Raw genomic sequence first — 27,746 nt, forward strand, 5'->3', positions numbered from 1 at the left:
GAGGACAAACAAACACTATTGTGTTCCTCACAAGTTTTACCATTCCCTTCCTGGTAGGCTACAGCCAGATGAACCTCCACTACCAAAAGATGGTAGTGGACTTCAGGAAGAAGTCCACTACCTTAAGAATTGCTAACAGCATGTTTAGCTTGATGATTCCATAGTCATTCTGTAAATGGTAAATGGTGCATTTATGTAGCGCTTTTATCCAAAGCGCTTTACATAGATTGTGCATTACATTCACCCATTCACGCACACATTCATACACCGGTGGCGGAGGAAACCATGCAAGGCACCAACCTACTCACCGGGAGCAATTAGGGGTTCAGAGTCTTGCCCAAGGACTCTTCAACATTAACTCATTCTGTGACCTCCATAGTCATTCTGTGACCTGTACACAGGCCTGTCGGTCAGATCTTTGGGAGGGGGGTCAATATCAAAGACCCGGTTTTTCGCCCGCGCAAACCACAGACCGAAAAATACAGGTTTTTCACTGGAAATTATTCATTTTTAAAGTAAAAAAAATAAATTAAAAACAGTTCTACACGGCGGCAGAACCGTTTAGGCTTTATAATAGGGTTTATATAAAGCATGATGTCTTAATCTTACCTTGGGAAAAAATTCTTTCACAGTCACTCAAATCTTTCCTACACAAACTAGACTGCTCCCAAGTCCCGTTCAACGGGGGCCCCCCACCGCAGGGCCTCCCCATTCTGGGAGGGGGGACAACAGTACCCTTTGCCCCCCCCTATCGGCGGCCCTGCCTGTACAGGATAGGAAGCCATCCAACACTGGTTGAAGCTCTTAGCTCTTATTAGTCATCATCCATGCAGAACATCTTTGCTAAGAGACTTTTCTGAACATGCACACGCACACACACACACACGCACGCACGCACGCACGTCGCACGCACGCACGCACGCACGCACACACGCACGCGCACACACACACACACACACACACACACACACACGAAAACCTGCTACTACTGTTACTTCTTGTTTTGCCACCATTATCTACAACAAACAAGAGCAATATGGAATGTAGCCTATATAGGCTACCATCTGTTGACATAATACAAGCGCAATCATTCATATTTATTTACCCTTCTGTACTCCTATTGTATAGGTTTTTACTGTTGCTATGCTTGTGTCTGCAAACAGAAGTGAAATCTGATTCATGCATGCAAATAGATGCTGCTTTGCTTACAAACACATACTGTCGGCCTACTGTATGTAACCAACAACAGCTGACTACTCATTCAAGGCCTGTGAGTATCTGCCTTCCAGGCTGAATAACTGAGATCTTATAGCTATAGGTTGTTAATAAAACATACAAATGCTATCCACTTGTAGGCCTACTCATGACACATTTACCAAATTTGTGTTATCAAAATACAGGCCTATATGGAAGTAATTTCAGGATGCACACAAGTAAAGTGCACCAAGCGAGAAAAAGGGATAGCTACAGTTAACAAATTGTGTCAGTGAAAAAGTGGTAGCTGGTTAAAGTAATGTATCTTCAGTGTAATTGATTTTCAATTGAAAAACCGTTGTCAAAAGGAACCACTAGAGGGGGCAATTAAGCTATTGTTTTTCTACAAAAACCTAAATAATTATACTGTATTGAAGTATTGAATAAAATATATAGATAATTGTAACGAAACTGATCAGGATTCAGTGCCCTTCACTATAATACATGGTTGGTCACATACTCTAAGCTGATAAAGGGAACTCAGTGTGTGAGTTATATATAGCAGGGATGCTTTTTAAAATGGTTTTGGATAAATGATTATAGATTTATGGCATATATACACTTCAAGTCTTTATTTTAAAAACAGACAAATACATTTAAAACACATGAGCTGTCAGGGAATTCTCATCTATCTATTCCCATGAAAGCTCAGGCTGATTGCTTTAATCCCAAGTTCACATTTTCTTTTCTTTCTGTCTTTCTTTCTTCTTTTTTTAGAAAACAATGTCTGCCTTAACAGAAAACAAAGTCACATTTAAATTCATTCAGTCCTCATTGTTACAATATTTCCCCCAAATAACTTATTTTTTTCAAACTGATGTTATAACAAATCACGCAACACCTTCTGAAGCAAGCTTATTATACTGTCTGTACATGAGATAGCTATATGAATTGTAGCTCTATGTGTTAGAGAAGAACCTGCTCCTGGTAGGTGATGACGTAATTTCAGTCTGACATTCTTTATTCCACCTCCATCGCCATTTTTTTTCCTTTTTTTTTTTACTGTTAAAACTGTAGTCCATTCAAGTATTTGGAAAAAAACTCAGCTACTGCATTCACTATGACAACCACTTTAACAAGTGATTCTGTAGTTGTCATCACCTTCACAGACCTGGATAATCGATATTTTAAGTTCAACATTTGCATGGATTTTGAATGTTTATCTTACAATAGTGGAGTATCTTACAAATATTGTGTATACGAAGCATGGGGCTTATGGCAACATCAAAACTGAATTGGCCCCAAAGGAGATGTCAATAAAATTGGGTTACACTATGCAGGGCCTATGGTCTCAGCAATAAACAGTATACAGACATATTCAACACAATACCGCTGTTCCCTTCATTATACTGTATCCACTGATATGTAACATCACAGTTTCTGCATTTATGTCACTATAACAAATATTTACTTTTTCTCTTTTGGAAAGAGTTTTAAGAAATGCCTATTCAATTGAATACACAATTTGCCAGTTTTAAAAAATCGTATTCATCTGAGAAAGTAGCCCTAAATAGTGAAGACAATCAGCCCTCAAAAGGAGAGACTAATGTAGCTTTTATAGCCCAGATTTACTGCAGCAGTACATCTAAATGCTTATATGCTAACTGGTGCAGAGGAAACTGAACTGGCTCTAGACTCTCGAGTTGTTTTCCGTGTCGGTATTGAAACAATACAGCATGAAATGCCAACAGTAGCCTCAGGCAGTTCATCATCCTCAGTCCATTCATTGAGATCGGGGTTGTAAACCTGAATGCATTTCTTGTACTTCTTCTCGATCTCATTCCAGCCTCCCAGGAGATAGATCTTGCTGTCCAAAAGGGCGACACCTGCAGTGCTTACTCCAGTGAGAAGTGGAGCACTGTAGCTCCACTGGCCGTTGTGAGGATTGAAGCATTCAACTGCTAAGACGTCTACCCTCTCCCCACGGCCTCCCAGCTGGCTCCCACCAAACACATAGGCACGGTCTCCCACAGTGGCAGCGCAGTGCCAGCCTCTTGGGGTGCTCAAGCTATTCTTATCCTGCCAGGTATCAGTGGAGGGGTCATAGCTGCACACAGCCCTGGTGTAAGCGTTGTTGATGTAGCCGCCTGTTACAAGAATCTTGCCGTCGATGACAGTGCTGCCGTGACAGCAGCGTGCCACCTCCATGGGAGCCTTCTCTTGCCATTGGTTGGAAGAGGGTACGTAGCACTCCACTGAGGCTTGACATCCATCACCGTTACGACCTCCCACAGCAAACAAGAGGCCATTGAAGATGTTGAGACTGAAGTGGGTGCGTTTTTGGATCATGTTGCTCAGATGAATCCAAGCGTTGAACCGGGGATCATACCTAAACAATGAAGCATGTCATGTTATTTACAGTAATTATTTAATAATATTAATAATAATAATGATGATAATAATCATAATCATAATGAGACATTTAGGTGAAACTGAATGTAAATAATTGGTCCTTACCTGCAGAAGTTGCTAACAGCATGTTTAGCCTGATTCCTTGCGTCATTCTGGTCTTCGCCTCCTGCCACATACAGGAATCCATCCAACACTGCTACACACTGGTTGAAGGTCTTAGCTGGCATTTCTGTGAGCTTATTCCATACATTATCAGCATCTCTGTACAGAACCTCTTTGCTAAGAGACTTCTCCGTCAAGGCAGGACGTCCGCCTACGGTGAGCATGACACGTTGGCCTCCGCGCACCTTTGTTCTGCGTGACTGAAGGATATTCTGCTGGTATGGCAACAGGTGGTAATTCATCGCATCGACCAAGAGACGGTGGCACTCGGGGTCTTGCATCATTCTAGGCACATGCTGGACATGATTCACCAGGTCTTGAGCAGAGATGGTGCCGAAGCGGATGTGGGTGAGGAGATCTGCTGCATACTTCAACCTCTTCTCGTCAAAGTCCAACCACTTCATGGCGATCTGGAAGGCTGTGATCTCAGAGGGTAGTTGCAAGGAATCGTCTGAAAGGAAATCGCTGATCTGCTCATAGGTGAGCTTCAGGAACTGCTCCATCTCAGAAAACTCAATGAAGTTCTCCCGCATGAACTTCTGAGCAGCCTCCTTGGTGTCTTTGAGGTCGTAGGTGTCAGCAATGTTGGCCACATACATGCAGTTTTCCACACTGAGTTCCTGCATGAGGAAGTCGCTGCACATCTTCACCAGGGTGTTTACCTGCAGCAACATGGCCGCTGCAATAGTGCTGCCGATGCTGTACAGAGACAGCGTTAGCTTCCCAGAATATGCGTATGTGATTGCTGTGGCAAGGCCTACCGGTGCGAGGTCATTAAGCTCAATCTTCTGAAGGGATGAGTCCTTCTTCAGGATATTTTGAATGTACTCACTGCAGGAGGCCATCACAACTTTGTGGACGTCAAAAGACTTTGACTTGGTGGCGACAGTTAGATCACACAGGAAGCTGTCATGCCTCATGGTGCTCAAACCCTCCAAGAGATTAGGCGCGTATGCAGCGTCTGTAACCTCTGTTGAGATGCAACTGAAGCCATTTCCTCCATCCAGCAGGGTGTTCAGCCCATTGATCTTGTTGACTGGGCTGTCCTCAACCATGATGGTCATTTCATTTATATCTCCCTTATTCTTTTTGGCCGTCTTGTTTTTGTTTTTGGGAGCCATGGCTGTTGCAGTAGAGCACGGCCCAGACCTTCTGAAAATGAAAAGAAATAAAACAGAGACACATCAAAAGTTGAACAACTACACCCCGCAACTGTGTATCTTACTATGTATAGGCCTACAGAAGAGTGCAGCATAAATTACATTATTTGATTCATTCATTCATTAGGACAACCCAGAAATGTGAAACTCACTCAAATATTCAATATGTATATGTTGTGCAATATGCAGAGTACTAATAGTCTACTCTTCAGGATACTGTATGTATCAGTAGTAACTTTGTGATTAAATGTTTTATTCCAAATTCATTGTATTCTGCATGTGTTCGCAAAGCTTTTCATATCAAATACCACCAGAATGATACGTAATTAGGCTGTGAGGGCCAATTTCAAAACATTGAAAAGATTATTGTTGTTAGATCAGATTTAGTACAGCATTCTGCAGTATATTGCAGATACAGTATCAGTGGAAAGAGTGAAACTTATGATCTGAATAGTAATTCTCATACATTCTCCCTCTCCCATTAGTTATCTAGCCGGGAAAATAATAATGAAATTAAACTGTTCTTTTGCTGGGGACCCCCTGGAACCCACTCAATGAGCCCTGGGATCCCTGAACCCCAATTTGAGGACCACTGCTGTATGCTCCCAAAGTATTTGTTTTTGATTAAAAAAAATAGTCTGACAGCAATTAGCAGACATTTCAAGTAGTCTATCCATACATAAAAAGCATTCGAACATGCATTCTATGTGCCATGCTAGAACCAGTGACTGCGTCAACATTCCTCTCTCCTTGCATCTGTCACTATTTATCAGTAGCATGTCCAGGAATAGCAGCCCTGGATGGCTCTCCTATGACGTTCCTTTTATAGACTTTCAGAACTGAACTGAGGCCATCATGTCCTATGGTTGTTTATATGCAGCCTAGTTTAACAGGGTGGTAATCTATTCAAGTGAAAAATCAGCACAATTATTAAGTTAAAAATGTTTTCAATCAGTTAATCAAACAAACAAACCAAAAAACAAACACACAATTAATTATGGTATGGTATGGTATGGTATGGTATGGTATGGTATGGTATGGTATATTCTATACCCAAACCATTTGCCCAACTTTATAGAGACTCAGGTTGTTAGCTTATTCCAAACAATAAGATAAGCTCACATGCATGTTGTCTTTAGTATATTAGAGAGGAAATAAGGAACAGGCTATTAGGCCTATTGCTCAAATAAAGTTGACTTTTTCAACTTTACTAAAACTGAGCACCAAACAAGAAAAATATCATAAAACCCTGGCATAGCCATGGAGCTATGGGGGTTATAGGGTAACTTACCTCAAATGTCAAGTTAAAGGCCGGTGGAGAAAGCACTTGTGCCTCCAGGTAGTGAGCAGGAGAGAGAGACCAGCAGACACAGTGGGCAAAAGAGACGTGCATTTAACTCCTCCTCTCAGAGGGCGCGTGTGAAATGATCGAAGCTCTTGCGAGGACACACACCCCATGTGCCCCTCACCCCGGTCCCCAACTATACAACTACAACAATAAGGAATGGGGTTGTGTCGCCAAATCGTATTGATGCCAACAGATGTTATGACACGCAATCACGCATGGAAATTATCCTCAATGCGACCTAGCTGAGACATCAGATGAAGAAGTGTGTCAAATGCTATGAAGGCGTAGGCATATAGCTACGCATAGGCCTACAGTTCTCGTCTAGATATGCCATCATCATGTCATCAGCATGCTGTTTTGCTTTGCAGTAGTAGCCTATAGCTGCCTGGCATAATTAAACACACTCTCTCTCTCTCACACACACACACACACACACACACACACACACACACACACACACACACACACACACACACACACACACACACACACACACACACACACACACACACACACACACACACACACACATACACTGGCCTGTGCTGCAGCCTGCAATAAGTGAATTTATAGGCAACTAGCCTACCTAATGTAGGCTACAACAAGTGCAATAATTCTACATTTGTATTCCCTTCTGTATTGCAGTTTTGCCAATATTCACACATTTCGAGTCAATATTCATTGATGATTGAGTTGGCAGAATCATGTGTCCTGCCTGAGGTCTCTGAAGGACATGACAGCTGTCCATCATGTTGTTTCAGGCCAGGAGGAGGGCCGGCTGTTGCTGTTCCTCCCATTATAATAAATCAGTGGTGCGAAAGTAGGCCTTGTCAAATGTTTTTTTTTTGTAAAAGTATCAATACTGCAATATAGAAACACTCTGTTACAAGAAGTACGGAATTCAAAATGTAGTCTACTTGAGTAAAAGCATCAATAAAGTAGGCCTACTTATGCCCCTTTTCGACTGCAGCTTTAACACCACACCACACCACACCACACTACACCACACCACACCGCACCACATAAAAATATCTACATTTTCCATTACACAAAAGTACCCCTATCGGTAAAAAACAAATTGACCCTTTTAACTGTGATTATAATACATAGCGGGGCTGTTAAGGAGAACAATACTTCAGTTCTGGAAAGAAGCACCAAAATTTTACAGAGTGTACCTCTTGGGTCATTCTTTAGAAAAATCACATTAGACACTTAATTTTCAAAATGTCTGCCAGTTTTAAAGATGGCCGCCTTTTCGGATATGTTTTACAGTACGCCAGCCAGTTAATATCGAATTTGCATAATATTAGAGTTGTTTTGTAGGTTTTAAAACATCCTGAGTTCATTTATTACACTTTTAAAGCAGCCAGAATAACCTTTCTGACTTTTGGTTGGGGTTTTTCCTCACCTGGGACCCCCCAGACAGACCCCTGAGCCTATTTCAGTAATCGCTCTGCTCCTGCTCCAGAACAATGTTAAATTAGATCTGAAATATGCTCTGAAATAAAAAATGACTAGTAGCAAATAACAGAGGTCTTCCACGGGGGGTCCGGGACCCCTGGGGGGGTCCTCAGAGCTATTACAGGGGGCCTGCCAAATCTCGATGAGATCTTTTTTTTTTTTTTTTTTTTTACATTTGAAACTTCGAATGTTTTTATGTATCCTGGTTTTATGTATTGTACTTTGATGGTTTATTAGTATTCTCAGTATTATTTATAATGTTTTTTGTGTTAAACAGTTATGGTTGACAGCTGTTACTGCAGGGATTGCAATAATGAAGGTATTGCAACTTTTCACTTTGGGCGCAGAACAATATTTCCATTTATTACACTGCACTCACACTGACAACACACACACACACACACACACACACACACACACACACACACACACACACACACACACACACACACACACACACACACCTCTTTGTTATTGTCACCCCAAAACCCTCACCTTATCCTCTTATAGAGCCCATGGTCAATTACGCCCAAAGAGATTCACTACAATACAGTAATTTCAGACATGCAGGATATATTCGTCTTCATCATCATCATCTTCAATGTCCAACCTAATAGTGTTGACAGTCTCCACCATAGCATAGAGTGAAAGGCAGGTTATTTGAGCAGCTGCACCGTCCCTTACAACCTGCTTTGCAGACACATTTGATGAGCTCAAGTACTGCCTTTGGAGCAGGGAGAGCAAGAAACCTGAAACCTGGAATATACCCTCCACTCTCTGAATTCCATCTATTTTCTTCGATTGGTGGAAGCACAGGGAAATTTGTCAGGTATGATTTATCCTGCATTGTGACGGTGTTGGCACGGAGGTAATGTGGTAGCAGTGCAGCACGAGTTGGAGGTAGCATCTCACCCTCCAAGTTATTTGACAGAAATAGTTCCCATCTGAGTAATCCCAGGGTTGTTGGACCTTTTGAACTGTAAACATGGCATGCAAAATGTTCCGACTGCAATGTTGATGGAAGCTCACAATTTATAAGCTCAGGAGGAATGGCCAATGACCTTGCCAAGGTTCTTGAAGCGGTTAGTGGCTTGGTCATCATCATCATCATCATCAAGTAGGCATTGACCCATGTCTTTTTGGTGATTCCAACAAATGTTCTTCCCCAGTCAGCACCTGAAAAACGATGTACGCAAAGGAACCCTTGACATTTGTAACATCAACTTGAACTCACTCGAATATATCAATTTCCTTTTTTTGTACCGGAGGCAAGGACTTGATAAGGAATCAGGGTATCAGCCTCTTCATGTGTTTGCACTTCCTCAAAATCATGTCCCTTGATGAAGGTATCGTATTATGATGCCTACTTTGTCATACCTGACAAATTGCCCTGAGCTTCCATCAATTGAAAAAATAGATGGCATTCAGAGAGTGGAGGGTATGTTCCAGTCAGGTTTCTTGCCCTCCCTGCTGCAAAGGCAAAGCTCCAAATGTGTTTGCAAAGCAGGTTACAAGGGACGGTGCAGCTGCTCAAACAATAACCTGGCTTGCACTCTCCTCCCTGCAAATGATATAGTGGAAACTGTCAACACTATTAGGGAGGACATGTATAGTAGTGAATTTCTTTGGGTACAATTGACCGTGAGCTCTTTAAGAGGATAGGGTGCGGGTTTTGGGGTGACGATAACAAAGAGGTGTGTGTGTGTTGTGTTGTCAGTGTTAGTGCAGTGCAATAAATGGACATGTTAGACTGTGCGCCCAAAGTGAGAAGTTGCAATACCTTAATTCTTGCAATCCCTGCAGTAACACCTGTGAACCTGTCTTTTTAACACAAAAATGTTATAAATAATACTGAGAATACTAATAAAAACAGTTTCAAAAGTAAAACAAAATATATATATATATAAAAAAAAAGAACTTCCCCATCAAGATTCGGCAGGCCCCCTGTAGTAACTCTGAGGACCCCCTAGGGGTCCCGGACCCCTGTGGAAGACCCCTGGGTATTTGCTACTACTCATTTTTGCTTTCAGAGCCCAGTTACAACAACTTTAATGCTTCAGTTATGATCTAATTTAACATTGCTCTGGAGCAGGAGCAAAGCGATTACTGAGATAGGCTCAGGGGTCTGTTTGGGGGGTCCCAGGTGAGGAAAGACCCCAACCAAAAGTCAGAAAAGTTATTCTGGCTGCTTTAAAAGAGTAATAAATGAACTCACGATGTTTTAAAACCTACAAAACAACTCTAATATTATGAAAATCGGACATTAACTGGCTGGCGTACTGTTCAGAGGCAGCCATCTTGGAAACATGGCAGCCATTTTGATTTTTCAGTGTCTAACGTGTTTTATCATAGGAACAACCCCTAAGGAGTACCTGTGAAAAGTTTTAGGTTTCTTTCCACTTGTGAAGTATTTTAGTGCAAAAATGCATTTACCTGCCCCGCTATATAAATTTGTATTACAACTATCCTAAATTATAATACACTATAGGCTAATGGTTTATAACTGTGATTATAATACACTTTAAAGTATTAATGTATTACTATGATGATTATAATTCACTATAATAGATTATAATAGTGGTCACAACTCAATAGAACCTATTATCATGTATTACAACTATATCCTGGTGGTCTAAATGAAAAGTCAGTGAATGATCAGTCATTATAAGTGTTTGGCCCCGTTTGGCCTAGCTCAGACCTACTCTAGAGTGGATACTTTTTAGTACCACGTTTAGTACCACCTTCACACCACTCTACCCAGTTCCTTGTAGTGGAAAACCTGTCACAAGTGGGCGGTGTGGTGTGGAGTGGTGTGGTGTCAGGCCTGTGGAAAAGGGGCTATAAAGTAGGCCTACAAAATGTTTGAAATTATCAGTTGTGAGCTTGTAGACCGACTATTTTCAAATAGCCAAGGTATAAAATAGGGCTAAAGTGGTTTGCGTATGTTTTATAATATTATAATTTATATCAAATAATTGTAGTAGTGGAGTAGGCTAAAAGTAGGCCTACAATATTAGCATCCAAGATGTAGTGGAGTAGAAGTAAAAGTATTGGAAATTGGAAATACGCAAGTAAAGTAGCCTGCAAATACCTCATGCACTTGATTACTTATAATGATCATTAATGGCTGTGCGTGTCTTTCCGGTGTGGGTGGTGGCACCTGAATGATCGTGATGGCCACATCTGATGTGGTGAAGAGAGTGACGCGGTTGAAATTTCAACTCAGAGACTCGGCAGAATCAAAGACGGTACACTACAAACTTTAACTTTTTACGACACACTTGGACGTGGAGAAGTTCTCTTCGCTGTGCCTGTGTTAATCCAACCGCAAATAGTCCAAATCTCACATAGCCTGGTCTCCTTTGTCAGAGAATCGCGTTTCATGAAATAAATATCCGTAATGTTGGCACCATAGGTTGGCACCCATTGTTAGGCTTACATTGCATTTAAAGCCTAGGCTGCACAGTGCATCTTGATGTTTCAAATGTAGTCCTATTTATGAAAACTCAGCCAAGTTGTTGACCTACACAATTGCCTATTGCCTCTTTCTCTTTTACAATAAAACAAAACAGTTTTTTGTTCAAGCTGAATTTTCTGCTCTAGACTGTTTGTTCAGTAGCCTAACATTTCCCCACCTCTCGAGTTATCAGCTGGATAACGTAAAGGCCCATTCCCACTGGGCCAGATAAACGGATAAAACAATATCTTTCTCCATTCAATATCTGTCACAGATTTTTTTTTTCTTACCATCCACTTGACTGGAGAAAGATATTTTTTTATCTGTTTATCTGGCCCAGTGGGGATGGGCCTAACACCTTGTGGGCACCTCAACACATTAATGTCTGGTTGTAAAAAATGTTGGCCTACAACAAAAGGTTTGCTTTGGAAAATGGTCTGAAATAATGTAAAGTAGCCTACTGTATACATGATTTTAACACCATTATCTGACCTAAATTTACCCTTGTTATCCCCAATGACTTGACTGGCTATCACAGGTTTTGTTGAAATATCAGGCCTTTAATTAAAATATTTTTGGCTCCTCATAATTTTATAAAATAAATGGAGATATCAAATTAAATGGTGCCCAGTGTTCTCAGGGATCCACTCTAGGCTACCCGTCTCGTTTAATAGTAAATGGAAAATAAATGTTCATGTGGGACAGTCAGGTGACAGAACCCATTTATCAGCTTCAATTATTTTATTTTGTTTGCATTTCATCAGTTCCAATTTCAGTTGTTTATCCTGTATTAATTCTCTCTCCTGATTGGAGGAAATTGGCATCTTGACTTGAAAATGTATTTTCTGTTCACTAAAGAGCTAGAGTTAGTCGGAGACCCCAGTTACTGAACATGCATTTGCATAACCCCTGGCTAATGCCTTTAGCAGGGGTGTCCAAACTTCAAAGGGGGCCACATTAGAAACTAGACCAGGTCAACCTGGTTGTGCCAGACCCCGGTTCTGCCAACCCTCTGGGCCTATAAATTTAATGGTACATTTATAGGCTGTCTGTCCCTTTATAGGCTGTCTGTCCCTCCCTCATGTCATCATCATTTGTGACATCATTGTGACCAAATATGGAGAAAAGAGGGAGGCGGAACAGACCGACAGACAAAGCCTTTTGCTTTGTCTGTCGGTCTGTCCCTCCCTCATGTCATTGTGATGACATGAAGGCTTTGTCTGTCGGTCTATCCCTCCCTCATGTCATCATCATGTCATCATCATGACCATCTATGGAGAAAAACCGGACAGACCGACATTTGCTTATGTAGGCCTACCCATTTCATGGGTCTGGCAAATATTAAACTAAGATATTTCTATGCAGAGTTGAGTTTTATCTTCATAGCTGCACTACGCCTATAATAATTAGGAAAATGACTGTAGGCCAGTAGAGTGTGATTTGCAAGTGTGTGATTTGACACAACACTTGGTGGTCATGGGGGCAGGGTTTATGGGTGGGTGCATGGGTGGGTGGTGCTTTCTCGCTAAAATTGGCAACACTTCCAGTTGTTCATCTGATGGCTGCTGTCCATCAACAGGCTGTGCCATGCTGCAAGCTTACTACAGGGTATTTTGTGGGGGAAATTGATGCATTGACAAATGGGGCTTTGGATTACATTTCTTTAAGTGCACTTAACCTACTCAACTAGTTCACATTGATATAGGGAATAACGAGGGTGCCAACATTAGTATGCATAACTTATTTATAGTTCATAGTAAAAGAAGCAGCCTCAGTTGGCTGGGTTATGTTTCCATACATAGCATACCCTGAATGCACAGTCAGCAACTGTGACTCTAGTGATCCAAAACAAGGACTGCCATATTTGGCCATTTAACTACTTAAACCTCATATATTTCATTGACTGTGGCCCCCCTCAGCTCTATGTGATTGTCTCTTTTTTCCGCCCTACACCAAATCTCTTTAAAGAAAATGAAGGATCTGCAAGCTCACAATGTGTTGCATTTCGATGTTTTGTGGGCTTGTAGATCGTCTATTTTCAATGAATGTTTGTCCCAGAATAGGGACACTTGGGTTCATGTGGTTAAGAAGTAGCCAGTTCCAGTTAGTTTGTAACATTGAAGCATTAGTAGCATTTCCTCCCCCTCTCTCACTGTGTGTCTCTCTCTCTCTCTCTCTCTCTCTCTCTCTCTCTCTCTCTCTCTCTCTCTCTCTCTCTCTCTCTCTCTCTCTCTCTCTCCCCGTGTGTGTGGCACGTGTGCTCACCCTTGAAGGTTCCCCTCTGATAACCTTGCTTGGGACTGTTACGCGTTCACCAGTGTCATGAATCATGACTCACATACTGTAGCTGTGTGCTTGTAGGTTTTAAAATGGTAAATATGAAATGCGTAGAAGAAGGAAGGCACTGGAGACAAACTCAGACAATTAAAGCCTTTTTTATTTACTGGTTGGAGTGGCCGAGTGGGTGCAGGCAAATGACGTGACTGACAACGTTTCCATGTCAATATATCTTCATCAGGTCATGACCTGATGCAGATGGAGGCTTTAATTGTCAAAGTTTGCTCCAGTGCCTGCCTTCCTTCTAATCTACACATAAACATCCTGAGATGCACCAGACCAGCCTGAATTTGGCTTGAGGTGCAAGTGGAACCCCTTTGTTCTCAAATATGAAATGCATTTGAACTACTACCCCTGTCCCCTGCATAATTATTTGGGTGATTAAAATGTTTTTCTTCTGTCCTTCCAGATTCTAAAAACTTTGCAAAAACTGAAGGACCTGGATATGACGTTGGATGTCCTCAGTGTAAGACTTTTAGATTTTTAAAGAACAGAATGTGTATATGTATGTTTGTTTATTTGATTGTGTATAGTAGACTAATCATGTGTCAACACATTTTCATTAGAAAACTGGAATTGGGAAAACTGTTAACTCTTTGCGCAAACATAAGCAAGCTGGTGAATTGGCCAAGTCACTAGTTACTTATTGGAAGAAACTGGTCCCGAAGGATTCCTCAAGGTGTAGTACTGTACATGTTTTATTTTGTTTTCAATACTTGGTTAATATGAATGTTTATCTTGGAGTTTTTGGGGGGAGTTCGTAATTTCTTTTTCATCTTTAATCTTACGTTGATGTAGCAATATAGCAGAAGGGGAAAACACACAGAGTTCAGATGTGAACGCTAAAACATGTGATCAAAACTGCCAGGAGGATGGGAGTTTCATAGACAAACCATACGATGGAGTCTCAAACTGCAATGCAAACAGCCAAGATGGATCAAACGAGGTAATGATGACAACAGATGATATTACAGACAGAGAGACACCCCTAGAAGGAGAAGCGCAAGAAGTGCTGGATGAAGAACATGGAAAAAGTGGAAGAGAAAAAGAGGAGAAACGGAGCGATTCAGTTAAATCTCAGAAAAGTAATCACTCGAATAAAGATTTTGGCAATAATCACATTGTGCCCGGAAACAAAAATGACGACAATGTGTACAGGATTAAGTCCCGGGAAAATTCTAAAAGAAAATCTGACACTGGAAAAATTGTAGCCAAAAGAAATTCAAAGCATGATACACAACATAGTAAATGCTCTATGTTAAAAGTGGAGGCTGAGGAATCTTCATCGAAGACTTGGTCTAGGTTTATCAGTTCTGAAGATGATGGACCTTCAGAAATGCCAAGTGAGAAGTCAGAAGTGCCTAGTTCACAAGTTTGTCATGGCAAAAACGGACAGCCAGCGGAGAAAGATCAGGTCTTACTTAAAAACAAACACAAGTCTAAAAATGATGAGAATACAAACACAAAGACCAAAAAGCCTAAAAAAAGACATGAAGACAAAATAAATGGAAACGATCTAGATGTGCCATCCAAGGCACTATCTGTGTCCTTTGAGTCTGTCTTGAGTTATGACTTGAATCCACATAAAAAGAAGAAGAAGCATCGGCATGGAAGAAGAAATCCACAAAAGAAATCCAAGCCTGTGAAAAAAGATGAATCGCCAAAAGAACTTTGCTCAAAATCTGACAAGTCACCCACAATGTCTGAATCACCAAAAGAACTTTTCTCAAAATCTGACAAGTCACCCACAATGTCTGAAAACGACTTCACCTACAAAAAGGTATGTTGACTACAACTGTATGGAAATGACAGACAAATGTACAAATGTATTTTATATCATTATAATGGGGTATGTCCTCAGCTACATGGATTAATCAATGGATGAATTGCTAACACAATATTATTTCAATAAGGATAAGGAATTTGAAGTGGACTTGCTCCCATTGCCTGCACTACCTGAATTATATGACAAGCCCTCTACTGATTTTGATTACTATGAGAAGAAACGTGAGTATTTCCAAAATGCACTTGTATTAGTACATATATACAAGTATCATACTTGACATTGTCTTGATATAGTTTGTCTATCAGCAGAGAAGATCCTGGGGGAGGCAGAGGAGACCACCGAGGACGCCTCAAACTCAATTGGTCAAAGAATGAACAAGAGGATGCAGGTCTATTCTGGTGCTAAATCGAACTTTCTCCCAACCATGATGTCCTTGTTCCAACAGTGTGTCCGCACACTTCAGAACAACATCGACAGTGAGTTAAAACCAAGGTTTGCATTTTGTTGTTGAGTCTATATACTTTAAGACCAGAGTGCTTTTTCACAGTGCTTTTTGAAACTGGTGGGGTTCCTTTTGAAATCCTGGAGCCTGTGTTGGAGAGATGTACAGCAAATCAGCTTCTGCGTATTGAAGAATGCAACCCAGTAAGAATCAGATTTTTATTTGGAAGTAGTGTATGGGTGAACAGTCTTCCATTGCTGCCACTGTGCCCTTTGTATTCAAGGTTGTTTCACTCAAATTTGTTTTAAGGTCTACATTGGAGAGACTGATCATTTATGGGAGAAACATATTCAAAGAGAATTCCGTGACTCAAAACTTCAGGAGTATGAGTCATGGAAGGAGATGTACGTCAGGCTATCAGAGGAGAGAGAGAGGAAATTCATGAGGTTGACCAAAACCATCGTCTCAGCACATTCTACCAAACCAAAAGGTGTGTATTGTTGGAATGGTTCCTCCTGTGGCCTTTTACACATTATTGTATCAATACTGTTCCCAACAATGTATGTATTGATTGAATACTTTTATTAGTCAAAAATGTAAACCGCACAGAAGTACAGTAAAACACATGGGCTAAAATGATAAAATAAAAGGGTCCTGGGGATTTGTTTCCATTGTGTTCCTATTAAATTCATCAACATTGTTTAGTATCAATGGCATCTATAGTGGGGCATGGGTGGTAGGTTTGCCAAAGTTGATACATTTATGGAAGCTGAGTTGCGTCCCAAAAAAGGTCACTGTGAGCCTAAAACATACAATAACTGCTTCATCTGGTGGGGGACTCTGGATTGCCCTGTGATACTTAACAGATTGGTGACAATTGCTTGCCACTTATATATATCGTGTTAACTGAATGGCTTGTCACACAGCTGTTGGAGTGAAATCAGCATTAGGACCAGGGTGTTCTTGTTTGGATAAACTCATGAAGTTGTGATAGATGTGGCCTATGCCCTTTGAAAATGCATTACTTTATTCAGCAGCCCTGTTGATGTGATGGGATGTTTTGTTCAATTAATGCTATCTAGCATTCACTGAAAGTCACTTAAAAAATAAATACAAATCTATTTGAGGGGGTCAAGATCTTTTCCAGAAGACTTAAATGACAGAAAACCCATTATGAAAGACTTAGTGGTTCAAAGTGGAAATACAAAAGAATAGTTCAATCCTTGTTTTAAGAGTAATCGTTATAGTTTTAATGGAATAACAATGTCCATGGTTGCCTCCTTTTGACCAAAGATTTAGAGGAGACTTAAAAAGTTCAGGAACTACAGTAGCAGTATTTGTTTTTGTTTAAACCATTTGGCTAATTGGCTCTCCACACAGACCCTGCTGACTCTGCTGCCTAGCAGCCACTCATACGTTGACGCCAACTGTTGTAAAAACAGTGATCGACTCTGACCAAAATCTAGTACCATGAATCAGTTTAGACTTTAGAGTGCTGTTAAGCTGTATTGCAGTTCCTGCACACCAACATATAATTGGATTAGATTCCTCTGTGGTGCCTCTGGCTTGTCCGGGCACTTAAACGAACACTGTATTTGCGGGTGGGAAACAGCTGGCGCGGGTGATCTCTGTCTGTCACAATTATTACATAATCACATAATCACAATTTTTTGAAGTACCGGTAATTGCAATTATTCCAAAATGGCCTCTTACTGAACTGTAACTCTAAGTCCAAAATTTGCAGTGTTCATTTAAATCTGAGAGGGTACAAATGAACAAACGTCTATTTGTGCACTCTGGTACACTGATTTGTACTCTAATTGGACCCCCTGATGGTCCCCAAACCCAATGTTGAGAACCAGTGGTTTTTACACCCTCCCCAGACCAAACGGTAGGGATTGACAGTGTTTGGTACTGCAGTATAAATCTGTATTGTAGCCTGGTATGATCATTCTTGTACCCAAACCTTTGTTTTTAGTGTGGATGAAGAAGTGGCCCTTTTATTGGTCTTAATGGTTTCAGTAGTTGGTTTGTATTGGTTTAAAGAGTCCCTCGGCTGACATTAGATCTGACCATCTGTTCCCTAGCCAGTTGTGTGGACTTAGAGTTCCCAATTATGAATATGAGACTGTAGGTATTATTGAAAATAACATACAAATAATGTCACCAATCCCTGTTATGTTTTTTAAACGAATTTCAGGTAATTATGTGATGGTAGGAAAATAAGCGTGTGATTGACATCCAGATTGATTTATGTAACTGTGATTGTGTAATCTCAAATTTATTGATGCAGATTTGGAACAATTTGTTTAATGGATGCAGTTGCTGCACTCGTTTGATATTCTATTCTTTAGTCCTTGTGAAAATCCACATAAAACTGCCAATTTCCTGGATTTGTTTCTAGGACGACAGGTGAAGATGGCATTTATTCACACTTTTGCCAAGCCACCAAGAGATGTGCGACTTCAGCAGGAGATTCACAGATCTAAGAGTGAATCTCTTAAGCCGCAAGTGACTGTCCATCTCAAGTCCAGGTGGCATTTTCTGTCTGTGTTGTTAATTCATAATTTTGCTTCAATTGCTGTATTACTTTTTTTTTTATAGATTTCTATCAAGATATTTGCTGATATCTTGATAAATAACTTATTTTAAAGTTAAAGCAGCCATGTTGTAACATTGTTAATCTGCTGAGCTGTTTTTCTTGTTCCATAACAAATACATAAACCTACAGTATGTCTAAAGGGAGTTGTTTGAGAGTAGCTTAGCAAGACATAACCTGTCAGAGATTGATGTGATAGTGCTGGGTGAAATGCCTAGAGCGTGAGCTTAGCTGAGCTCAGAGACCAGGGACAAGTGCTGGATAAACTGGTTTCATTCCAGTTGTCTACTCTGTCCTACGTTGTTGGTTGTCCCAGTGAAGCATGGTATCACTGGTATATAGCCTCTAGCTGCCAGTAGGTACTACTTCCTGCTATTCAGTCATAGATGGCTGACACGTCACACTAGTATAGTGTCAATACAACAAACCTTTTGAAAAGTGCAAACTGTATTTTCTGCCTGGTTTAGACATTTGAAAATAATACTTGAGTAGGCCTATTACCCTTAACCTTTTGTTATACTATGGCATGATTAATGCTAAAATTAGTATGTTCTTTAATGTGTGGACATCTTGATTTGTTTTTGGAATATATTTCATGGTTTACTCTCTTATGTTGCATTGTTTATTTCCTTCTGAATTTTCAGTGACCGTAGTCCAAAGGATGTTATAATGAACACTACAAAAGCCATAATGAACACTACAAAAGCCACAATTGAAAGAAGTTATGATGAACAATACAAGAGTGGCACCTCCAGTTCAGGAACCTCCAATGTACAAGACCCTCGTAAAAAAACAAGTGAGTTGAGAAAATCATTCTACTCTTACTAAATGCTTATTTTTCTCTCTCACATTACTTGTAATGTTTATGATTATGAACATAGGCTATTGGCAAACACAGTTGTTTACACAATTACACTTGTAACACTTGTACTTCAAGTCTTCAAACCCTTTTCATTTTTGTTCATTACAGATCGAATTTTAAGCTTGAAGCACAATGCTAAAAGTTAAATACAGTATATTTATATTTTAGTAGATCGTTTTAAGAAATAAACACTCAACAATTCACATGTAATTTAACTTTGCTTGGTCAGATTGCTTAATGTTGTATTTTCTCTTCATAAAGGAGTTGCACCGATGATGGCCAAGTCCTTAAAGGCCTTCAAGAAGCACCTGGGACGTAGATGAGTGCCCTGTCAAGATGGATATTTGTGTGGATGTGCAAAAATCCACACTGCTAATAACAACCAACCATTTGATGGAGCATTTGTGTTTATCTTTAATTTTCCCCATCTTGCTTGCTGAAAAGCGCAGTAAGAGAGGACACCTGCTGTTTTCTTTCAATTGATGACAATGAATTATTCAAATTATTAAATGAGTAGCAATGTGACATGGAGCCTGTTTTGTATTTGGTTCTTCCTGTTTCAGCTTCTCAAGACAAGTGAGGGTTCAGTCTTTCAACAGGGTTTGGCTCTCTCTAGTGGACATATTTGGAAGAATAACTTAAGGATATAATTCCAATTACCATGAGTACAACTTTTAGAAGGGATTTCCTTTCCCAACTGTGACATCCTATTTGGAAAAATACATTGTATGTGTGAATATGGAAATGCACATACTTTATATTCTTTTAAGAAACATTTGACCAGAGTTAATACAAGGACTATCAAGTGCTTTAGATGGGGAGGGATGATTTTAGCACAACAGTCTTCGCAATGTAATTATCTGTGTGCTTACGAAACTCACTGGCATTCCTGTCATATTTGACACACTTGTCTTTCACAAAATATGTTTGTGGCCTGACTCCTCTTAACCATTTATCTTGTATAATTATATGTTGTTTGGACAAATGGGAAGTGACTTAAGGCCCCAGGTTTGTACCTAAAGCTTCACCTGTGTTTAACCATAATTTTGGCCTCACTGCTGGCTTTATGTTTAATTCAAATGTTTGAAGTGAGCATTTGATTCTCAAACTAACTAAGCTTGTCGCAGGAGAGCTGAAATTCCTAGTGATGATTTGAATGTAGAATGTAGGTGTTTATTTATTTAGCCCATCAATAACCTGTGTAAAATACACAGATGATAATGCATTTGACCAAAAACCTACGCTTTGGTTGGAGGAATGTGGGGAGATATTTTAAGGCCTGGGTTTGAACGATTATTTGATCTCAGTGTAAGATATAATACAGTTAAAACTTATGAGTTATCAGATCTATATATACTATAATTTTGCGAATGTCTGTCTGTCTGTCTGAGTGAGTGAGTGAGTGTCTGTCACAGCGTTTCTCCTCAGTGGCTGGAGCAATTGATCTGAAATCGCATCACCATTAGCATATGAACACACCTGACATAACTGTGAAGCCCGTTTGTCACTTTCACAAATCGTATGCTGTATATTAGCATTTTTATGCTGTATCTATATCTATTCTGCATCTAGCATGAGGCACATCTATTCTGCATCTAGCTTGAGGCAAAATGTTTAACCAGCTCTGTGTGTGTGTGCAGGCAGGCGGGTGTGTGTGCAGGCAGGTGGGTGGGCGGGCGGGCTGGGGGGGGGGGGGGGGGGGGGGGGGACAGTATCTCTGTAGCCATTAAACGAAACAGGTTTCTTACATTGATGCTCCTACATCATGCAAGCACCAGTTAAAGTTACTTTCCATCCCTCACATACTGTGTGCACAGTGCACACCCCATAACCCACACACTGCACATCATTTCGGAGCTCATATCTTTGAACGGGTAAGGACTAGTATACATTACTTAAGGAGTTATGAGACAACCAAACACTTAAAAATGGAAACAAAGTCAGGACTCAGGAACAAATTAAAGTTACAATAAGTTTGTTAAAATAAGAGTGAAATGGCTTCAGATAGATTCGGATAGTAATCATTGTATTTATTTAGTAACGGTTCTCTCCGTTTCTTCAGGATACCAATTTTATCCATTCAGGATACAGCATAAACAAGTGGAATTGGAAGTGATGACACAAGAAAGGGAGCAGACAAAATTGGAACTAAAACACAATCACATTGGAGCTGATAAATGGGTTCTCTGAAATGGCAACCCACCTGAAAATGTACAGTATGTTCTGTTTATTCAATAGATGGGGAGACCCCTGAGGAAACACCTTATAGCAATGATTACTCTCTGAAGTTTAACTACAGGTACATTTGTAATCGCTTACACTACCTTTTCAAAATTAAATACAGAATTATACAAAATATAAAGGCTTAATTGTTAACAAGTTAGCTTGTAGATCTGTTCTTTTTGGCAGTGGTGGAAACTGGAAAGTAGCCTATAAGTACATTTAAGTATTGTACATTTAGATAATTTTGGATTGTTATACTTTAATCTGTAATCTATCTTGTAAATGTTTTTTTTACTCACTCCAAGTAAAAGAGAAGAAAATAATTCCACCACTATTTATCAGTGGTGTAAAGTACTGTACTTAAGTACTTGTACTTTACTTGAGTATATCCATTACTTTTACTTCTACTCCACTACATCTCGGATCCAAATATTGTACTTTTTACTCCACTATATTTATTTGATACTATAGTTACTTTATAGATTTTGATTAGGCTATTATTACAAAACAAAAAACATACATTAACCACTTCAACTCTACATTTTGGGCCATTTGAAAATAGATTTTTTATACATTTAAGAAATGGGACATTGATTCTGCATAATGAGTACTTTTACTTTAAGTACATTTTGATTTCCCTGATAGAGTATTTCTACGTTGCAGTGCCGATACTTTTACATTTGAGTACATTTTCCACCATTGCTATTTAATTGATTGATTGATTTTTATTAGAAGTTTTTGCATAGGAAAAGGTAGACCTACAGTTTCATCATGACAGTACAGTTCACTGATACAAGGTCAACTAAAAGGAAGTCTTGGGGTCCAGGACCCCTATAGGGTTTATATTAACCACTTTTTATATTGACCACTTGAACCCTAGTGTCCATATTCTGAGAACGTTAGCCAAAAACAGCAGATCTACAAGCTCACAACGCTTCACACTGCGAGGGGCGTTGTGAGCTCGTCTATTTTTGGCAAAGAGCTTTGGTGTAGAGGGGAAAAGAGCAGACTAAGTACAGAGTGAAACGTCAAGTTTATTAAAGGATTGACAGTTCAAGTGGTTATTGACACAAATCCAAAATACACTGACGGTTGTGCTGTCAAACAATGAAACTATAATGGAATCTATGAACAGGTTGTGGGGGGTCCCTGCTTCATCTCTCTCTCTCAACTAAGGGGTCCTACTTGGCCTGAAAACGTTGAAGGCCCCTGGGCTCCTAGCAGAGGCGTCAATTGGGTATGGCAAGCTATGGCAGCTGCCATACCTTGGCTACAGGGGGAAATGATAAAATGTACTTTGCATTGTGCCTGTTGCTAAGGTATGGCAACATGACTGGTGTCTTGCACGCGCGCGGAAGACACCAGTCATGTTGCCATACCTTAGCTTTTTCTAAACTGACGCTACTGGCTCTGGCTCCTAGGTTTTTTATAATGGCGAGCGACACCGTCGTACGCTAGGGTCTAATAACGCATGCTCTGGTTTTCCATCATGGGCGGGGCGGGGAGAGGAGGGAGGAGCCGTGTGTGGAACGATGACGTACGATTGGAATGAGGGAGTGAATGTTCCGGGTCACAAACTGGACTGGAGAGGAAATTAACTCTGGAGGAGGAAAAAACACACACACAGCAGAGCAGAACAGAAATGCTACCTTCTTCCCAAAGCGAAATGTAGCCGAGGCGTTTGTTTTCGACCGAGAAAAAGGACTCAACAGGTGTTTCCACAGGACAGGACAGGGCAGGAAGAAAGCGCTCCGGTTTTGTGAGTTTTTGACGACGTGGCAAACAAACAGGTGCCTGGTGGTTTGTTTTAGAAAAAAAAAAGAAAAAAAAATAACCCAACCAAAGTGAAGAGAAGGGAACACGGCGAGGTTATTTTATTCCATGTTCCACCTCCTCCTGTCCTGCCTGGCTGCTCTAGGGAGGTTTATTTACGCTCGGCGTGGAGGAGACGAGCGTTGTCTTTTCGATGCTGACTTGCTTTTGAGTTTATAGGATCGATCCCCTGCTTGACACGGTAAAACACTGTTTTTTTCTTGATTGTAGTTAGTTGTTTATTATCCCCTCAGGTGCTGTTATCAATCTGTTGCATCTCTCCCCCTCTCTCCCACCCACACGGACATTTGGTTGCGTCCCCACAGACAGTTGGGTGTTTTTTTGCACATCACCACCACCACCATCATCATCCCGGGATGTTTCAGTGTATCCCCCTGTGGCGCTGCAGCCGTCACGTTGAGGCGATCGATAAACGCCACTGCTCTCTGCTCTATGTCCCCGATGAGATCTATCGATACTACCGCAGTTTGGAGGAGCTCTTACTGGACGCCAACCAGCTCCGCGACCTGCCCAAGGTAAGAGGAACAGAACAGCACTCACTGCTGCTGCCTGCTGCACCCCAAGGGCTTTCACTTCATATGACATTTGACACATGTCAACATAGAACGCAACACAAGTCTGTTGTTGTTGTTGTTGACGTTTGTTGAAATGTTTTGTGTGCGACAGTTGAAAGTACTTCAGCAGTACAATGCCAGTGGTGTAAAGTTACTAAGTACATTTACTCAAGTATCTTAAGTACATATTTGAGGTATACTTATATTCCACTTTCCAATACTTTTACACAACATATCTGATCCAAATATTGTACTTTTACTCCACTATATTTATTTGAAAACGTTAGTTACTGGTTACTTTGCAGATATAATATTATATTATTAAACTTACATAAACCACTTTAGCCCTACTTTATACCTATGCTATTTGAATTCCAGACCTTTACTTGTAACATAGTATTTCTATACGTATACTGCAGTATTGATACTCTTGAGTAAAAAAACTTTTTTCCACCACTGACAATGCTGATCTGCATCCCGTGAGAAGCTGGTGGGAACATGGGGACAATAAATTGCGCAAGATCAGCAATAACCAACCACTCACCCGAGTCACCCCTGTGTGGCTCACATACTGTAGCTGGGAACTGTTCCTGACACTTGCCACTCAGATTATTTGGGCTAATTAAATGACATTCAAGTTTTACAATTGGGGTTAATAAAAAATAAAGCAAAAATGCACTTTTACCGGTAGTTCAGGTTAGTTGGCATTCATTGTCAGTGACAATGAATGCCAACTCATTTCAAAGCTTTTGTTTTGAAGTGTTGAAACTGTCTTTACTCTACAAACCCCCAACCTGTTTGACCAGGTGAGTCAGAGTCTGACCTCTGAAAATTCCACAGATCTTATAGCACTGATATGTACTACATAGGTGACTAAATAGGCACACAGCACAGGAAGTTACATTCCTCTAAAAGAAAATATTGTATGATTTACCACCAAGATTTGACCTAATTTCCATGATATGCCCTAATTTTCATGAGGTCAAGAGAAGATTTATCCAGTAGAGTGCAGGAGGATTAAGTGATGTAGGGGTAAACAGCCATCTTAAATTTGACCCAAGCCCCTCATATGCAGTTAAATAGAATGTTGCTTACAGACTTCGCATGCTGTTCCTCAAGACAAGGAGAGCTCAAGGGTCCCATAACCACTGTCAAACTGGTGTCCCTATTTTGAGAATGTCATTATAGGCAAAAAGAAAACATAGCAGATGTACAAGCTCACAATGCGCTGATTGGCTATTTCCCGCCATTCATCATACAACTAAGTATATACTGTGTTTAAGTGGTTCACACCACCACCAATTCAGAAGTCAACATGGCGTCAGGGTGGTGCTAGAAGTTAGTATTATTTTTGGATTCCGTCAATGGGAAACAGTAGTGGCTTTTCACTGATAAAGACAGGACCACATGACATGATTAACTTAATAGTAACATGTAGAGTGGTGGGCTGTGATAAGTTCTGAGCAAATGGAATCAGTCAGAGAGCATGAGAGACTATCCCAACATTATCCAAGTCATTGCGGTTAGCTAGCTAGAACCAATTGGATTCAATTAGGGTTGGCAGCATAGCCTCTTTTGTACATTTGCTAGGCTTTCCTTATACCTGGGTAATTATAAAGCATTGAAACATCCACCAGAAGTGTGACTAATCCCTGCACTCATTTAAACCTTTATTTTCTTATCATTCTTAATTAGCCAGTAGCTATGCCCCTCCCAAAAAGCTTTTGTCCAATGCTAGCTTAGAATAACTTCCTGCTTGCCAAGGTTTGCCTTGGCAACAGCCTTGGCAAGCTGCCGGTTGCTAAGCTAGCATTGGACAAAAGCTTTTAGGGGAGGGGCATAGCTACTGGCTAATTAAATGAATGAACCCTTAGTATTTAAGAACTTGTCCTAAAGCTTTTACAGAAATAACATGTACGTAGAGAATCTACAAAATAGTGTACTGTATGTAGCCTTGGAGATTTGAGAATATTTGAGCGCTAGATGTCCATAAACAGTATTGGAACACAAGGAGTGACCCTTCATGGTCGAGCGACAGTTTACTGCCTGCCGAAGAAGAGCACAGGTTCTGGTCAATTGAATTGAAAATAATACAGTTTAACTGTTTTGTGGCAGGTTGGCTTATATTTGTGAGTTAGTGTCTGTATTCCACTTGAGCCATTACAAATGTTTCTGCATTCCTCTTGAGCCATTACAAATGTATCAGCCTAAATTGTAAAATACAGGTCCACGAATTGCAACCGTTCTGGTCTGTCTCTTTGCAAGGATGGGATCAGCAAGCAGCAAGGCAGCTTGATTTTATTGGAATTGCCACACGATATAGCAAATACCTACACCCATTACAGAAATATTCTTAGTATGTTTAGAATAGAGAAGGGGGACTCTTGCGATGCCAACAACGGACATCACTGTCTATTGTGTGCCTTGGCATGTGACTAATGCCATCTCTGCGTGCTGAGTGAACCCAAGAAACATTCAGTTGGATAAACCTTCGGTCGGAGCACGCCAGCCCAGCGCTCATTGTGCAGGCCTCCTCACATTTGCCTCCAAGGTGGCTAGATGTACTAACACTTGTCCCTCCCGCATTGAAGTCATTATTGTTATATTATTGACAGTGAGTGTAATGAAGTCGACGCCCAGCAACATCACACAAAATCGTCTGCTTAATTGCTTTGTGTACAGTGTATTTTTAAGTCGGAAGAATACAACTATTTGAGAGTTAAACAATTAGGTTAGCAGAGTAAATATCTTCAAAAGTGTATTTGTGGAAACTTGAAACACACGTTTGGCTCTGTGGGAATGTGTACTGGCCAGTGCTTGTTTCTCTTGACACGGTTCTTTTCTTGTATGGGAGGCTCATCAAATTAGCAAACAATAACCCATTTGTCTATTATCTAAAGATTCCCTTTATCAACTGGTCCATGGTTTAGAAGCACATACAAATAACCTTGTTTTAAATCTGTAGCTGCTTGGTAGTTTGCTGAATGTTGATATATGAGCATATCTCTGTCTGAAGAGGCATAAGACTAGCTTGCTATTGCAATGTGTACCGTCTTAAACCATTAGGCTTCCATCCAATCAAGAGTAAACAGTATGTAAAGACTTAAGTTTGTAGACGTACTTAGTAGTAGTTCAGAGGGTTTTTCTTAAGTCAGCCACTTTCAATTTTGTGTGCCAGTCAGACGTGGACGATAGCTTGGGGAGTGGCAATGACAGTAACCGGAAGAACAGGTTTGCTGCAACATTGGGAATAGAGTAGACAGACACACAGCGTAGGAAGGAACCCTTGCTTCATCTCTCAGACTGTATTTTCTGCTTGTATCTGTAGACCCACAACACAACTTGCCATTGAAATGTTCCCTTTGTTTTGTTTTGGTAAAATGTAGTTTTTCTGTTTTCTCTTGAACTTGAAGCCTGATTTGTGATTTATGCTTGGCAGTGGCACAACATTTTCACATAATATAACAATTGAAAGAAAACATAAATTGGTTCTAAACATGCTATTTGAAAAGTTGAAAATGCATTCAGTTGTATTGTCAAGCAATGTAACATCATTGCATGACACACCAAGCATAAATCAGGCTTATGTCCTGGATTGCCTGATATAGAATTCTTCAGAATGTCTTTATCTGCGTCCTAGCTGTTGTCACTAGGCTCTCTGTGTACTGTGTACCAAAGGAGTGGCACACTCTGAGCGACGTAAACATTCCGAGACATTTAAACTGAAGTGGACAGAATTATAAGACAGAACTCAGATTTGATCCCTTCTATTATTATCTTTCATGCTTCTGTTTTGACTCTTGAAAATGAACACGTTTCACAAATGGAATTCATTTAAGGCCTGCATCTGTAGATGACGTAATCCAGAAATGAATCCTGGAGCTGTTCCCTTTCTATAATGGATGGGATTCTTGTG

The 27,746-nt window shown here is 40.4% G+C and overlaps 4 protein-coding genes across 6 annotated transcripts in view; 3 read left to right on the forward strand and 1 right to left on the reverse strand.

Annotated features, from left to right (window-relative positions):
• The window catches only part of fbxo9 (F-box protein 9), a 446,168-nt gene that overhangs the window by 64,572 nt on the left and 353,850 nt on the right, over window positions 1-27,746 (forward strand). The window lies entirely within an intron of this gene.
• Window positions 2,848-4,889, reverse strand: klhl31 (kelch-like family member 31; the record flags this gene model as incomplete). The annotated part of the gene is made up of 2 exons (XM_080740240.1): window positions 2,848-3,583; window positions 3,712-4,889. The coding sequence occupies 2 exons, from the start codon at window positions 4,887-4,889 to the stop codon at window positions 2,848-2,850; spliced, it is 1,914 nt and encodes a 637-aa protein (XP_080596366.1).
• eloal (elongin A, like) lies at window positions 10,911-19,543 on the forward strand (the record flags this gene model as incomplete). Its single annotated transcript, XM_080740747.1, has 9 exons — window positions 10,911-10,985; window positions 13,941-13,997; window positions 14,098-14,215; window positions 15,623-15,793; window positions 15,865-15,962; window positions 16,069-16,249; window positions 18,164-18,293; window positions 19,003-19,154; window positions 19,482-19,543. The coding sequence occupies 9 exons, from the start codon at window positions 10,911-10,913 to the stop codon at window positions 19,541-19,543; spliced, it is 1,044 nt and encodes a 347-aa protein (XP_080596873.1).
• The window catches only part of lrrc1 (leucine rich repeat containing 1), a 32,212-nt gene continuing 27,493 nt past the window's right edge, over window positions 23,028-27,746 (forward strand). For 2 of the 3 annotated variants that reach the window (XM_080741055.1, XM_080741057.1), the window contains exons 1-2: window positions 23,328-23,457; window positions 23,582-23,791. In XM_080741055.1, the coding sequence (XP_080597181.1) occupies window positions 23,633-23,791 (159 nt within the window). In that variant the 5' untranslated portion in view covers window positions 23,328-23,457; window positions 23,582-23,632. Of the gene's footprint in view, window positions 23,458-23,581; window positions 23,792-27,746 lie in introns of all 3 variants that reach the window. The other variant, XM_080741056.1, reaches the window with a different exon arrangement.

The sequence above is a fragment of the Nannobrachium achirus genome (genome assembly GCF_963921795.1).
Source record: "Nannobrachium achirus genome assembly, chromosome: 13".
In the NCBI taxonomy this organism is placed as follows: Eukaryota; Metazoa; Chordata; class Actinopteri; order Myctophiformes; family Myctophidae; genus Nannobrachium; species Nannobrachium achirus.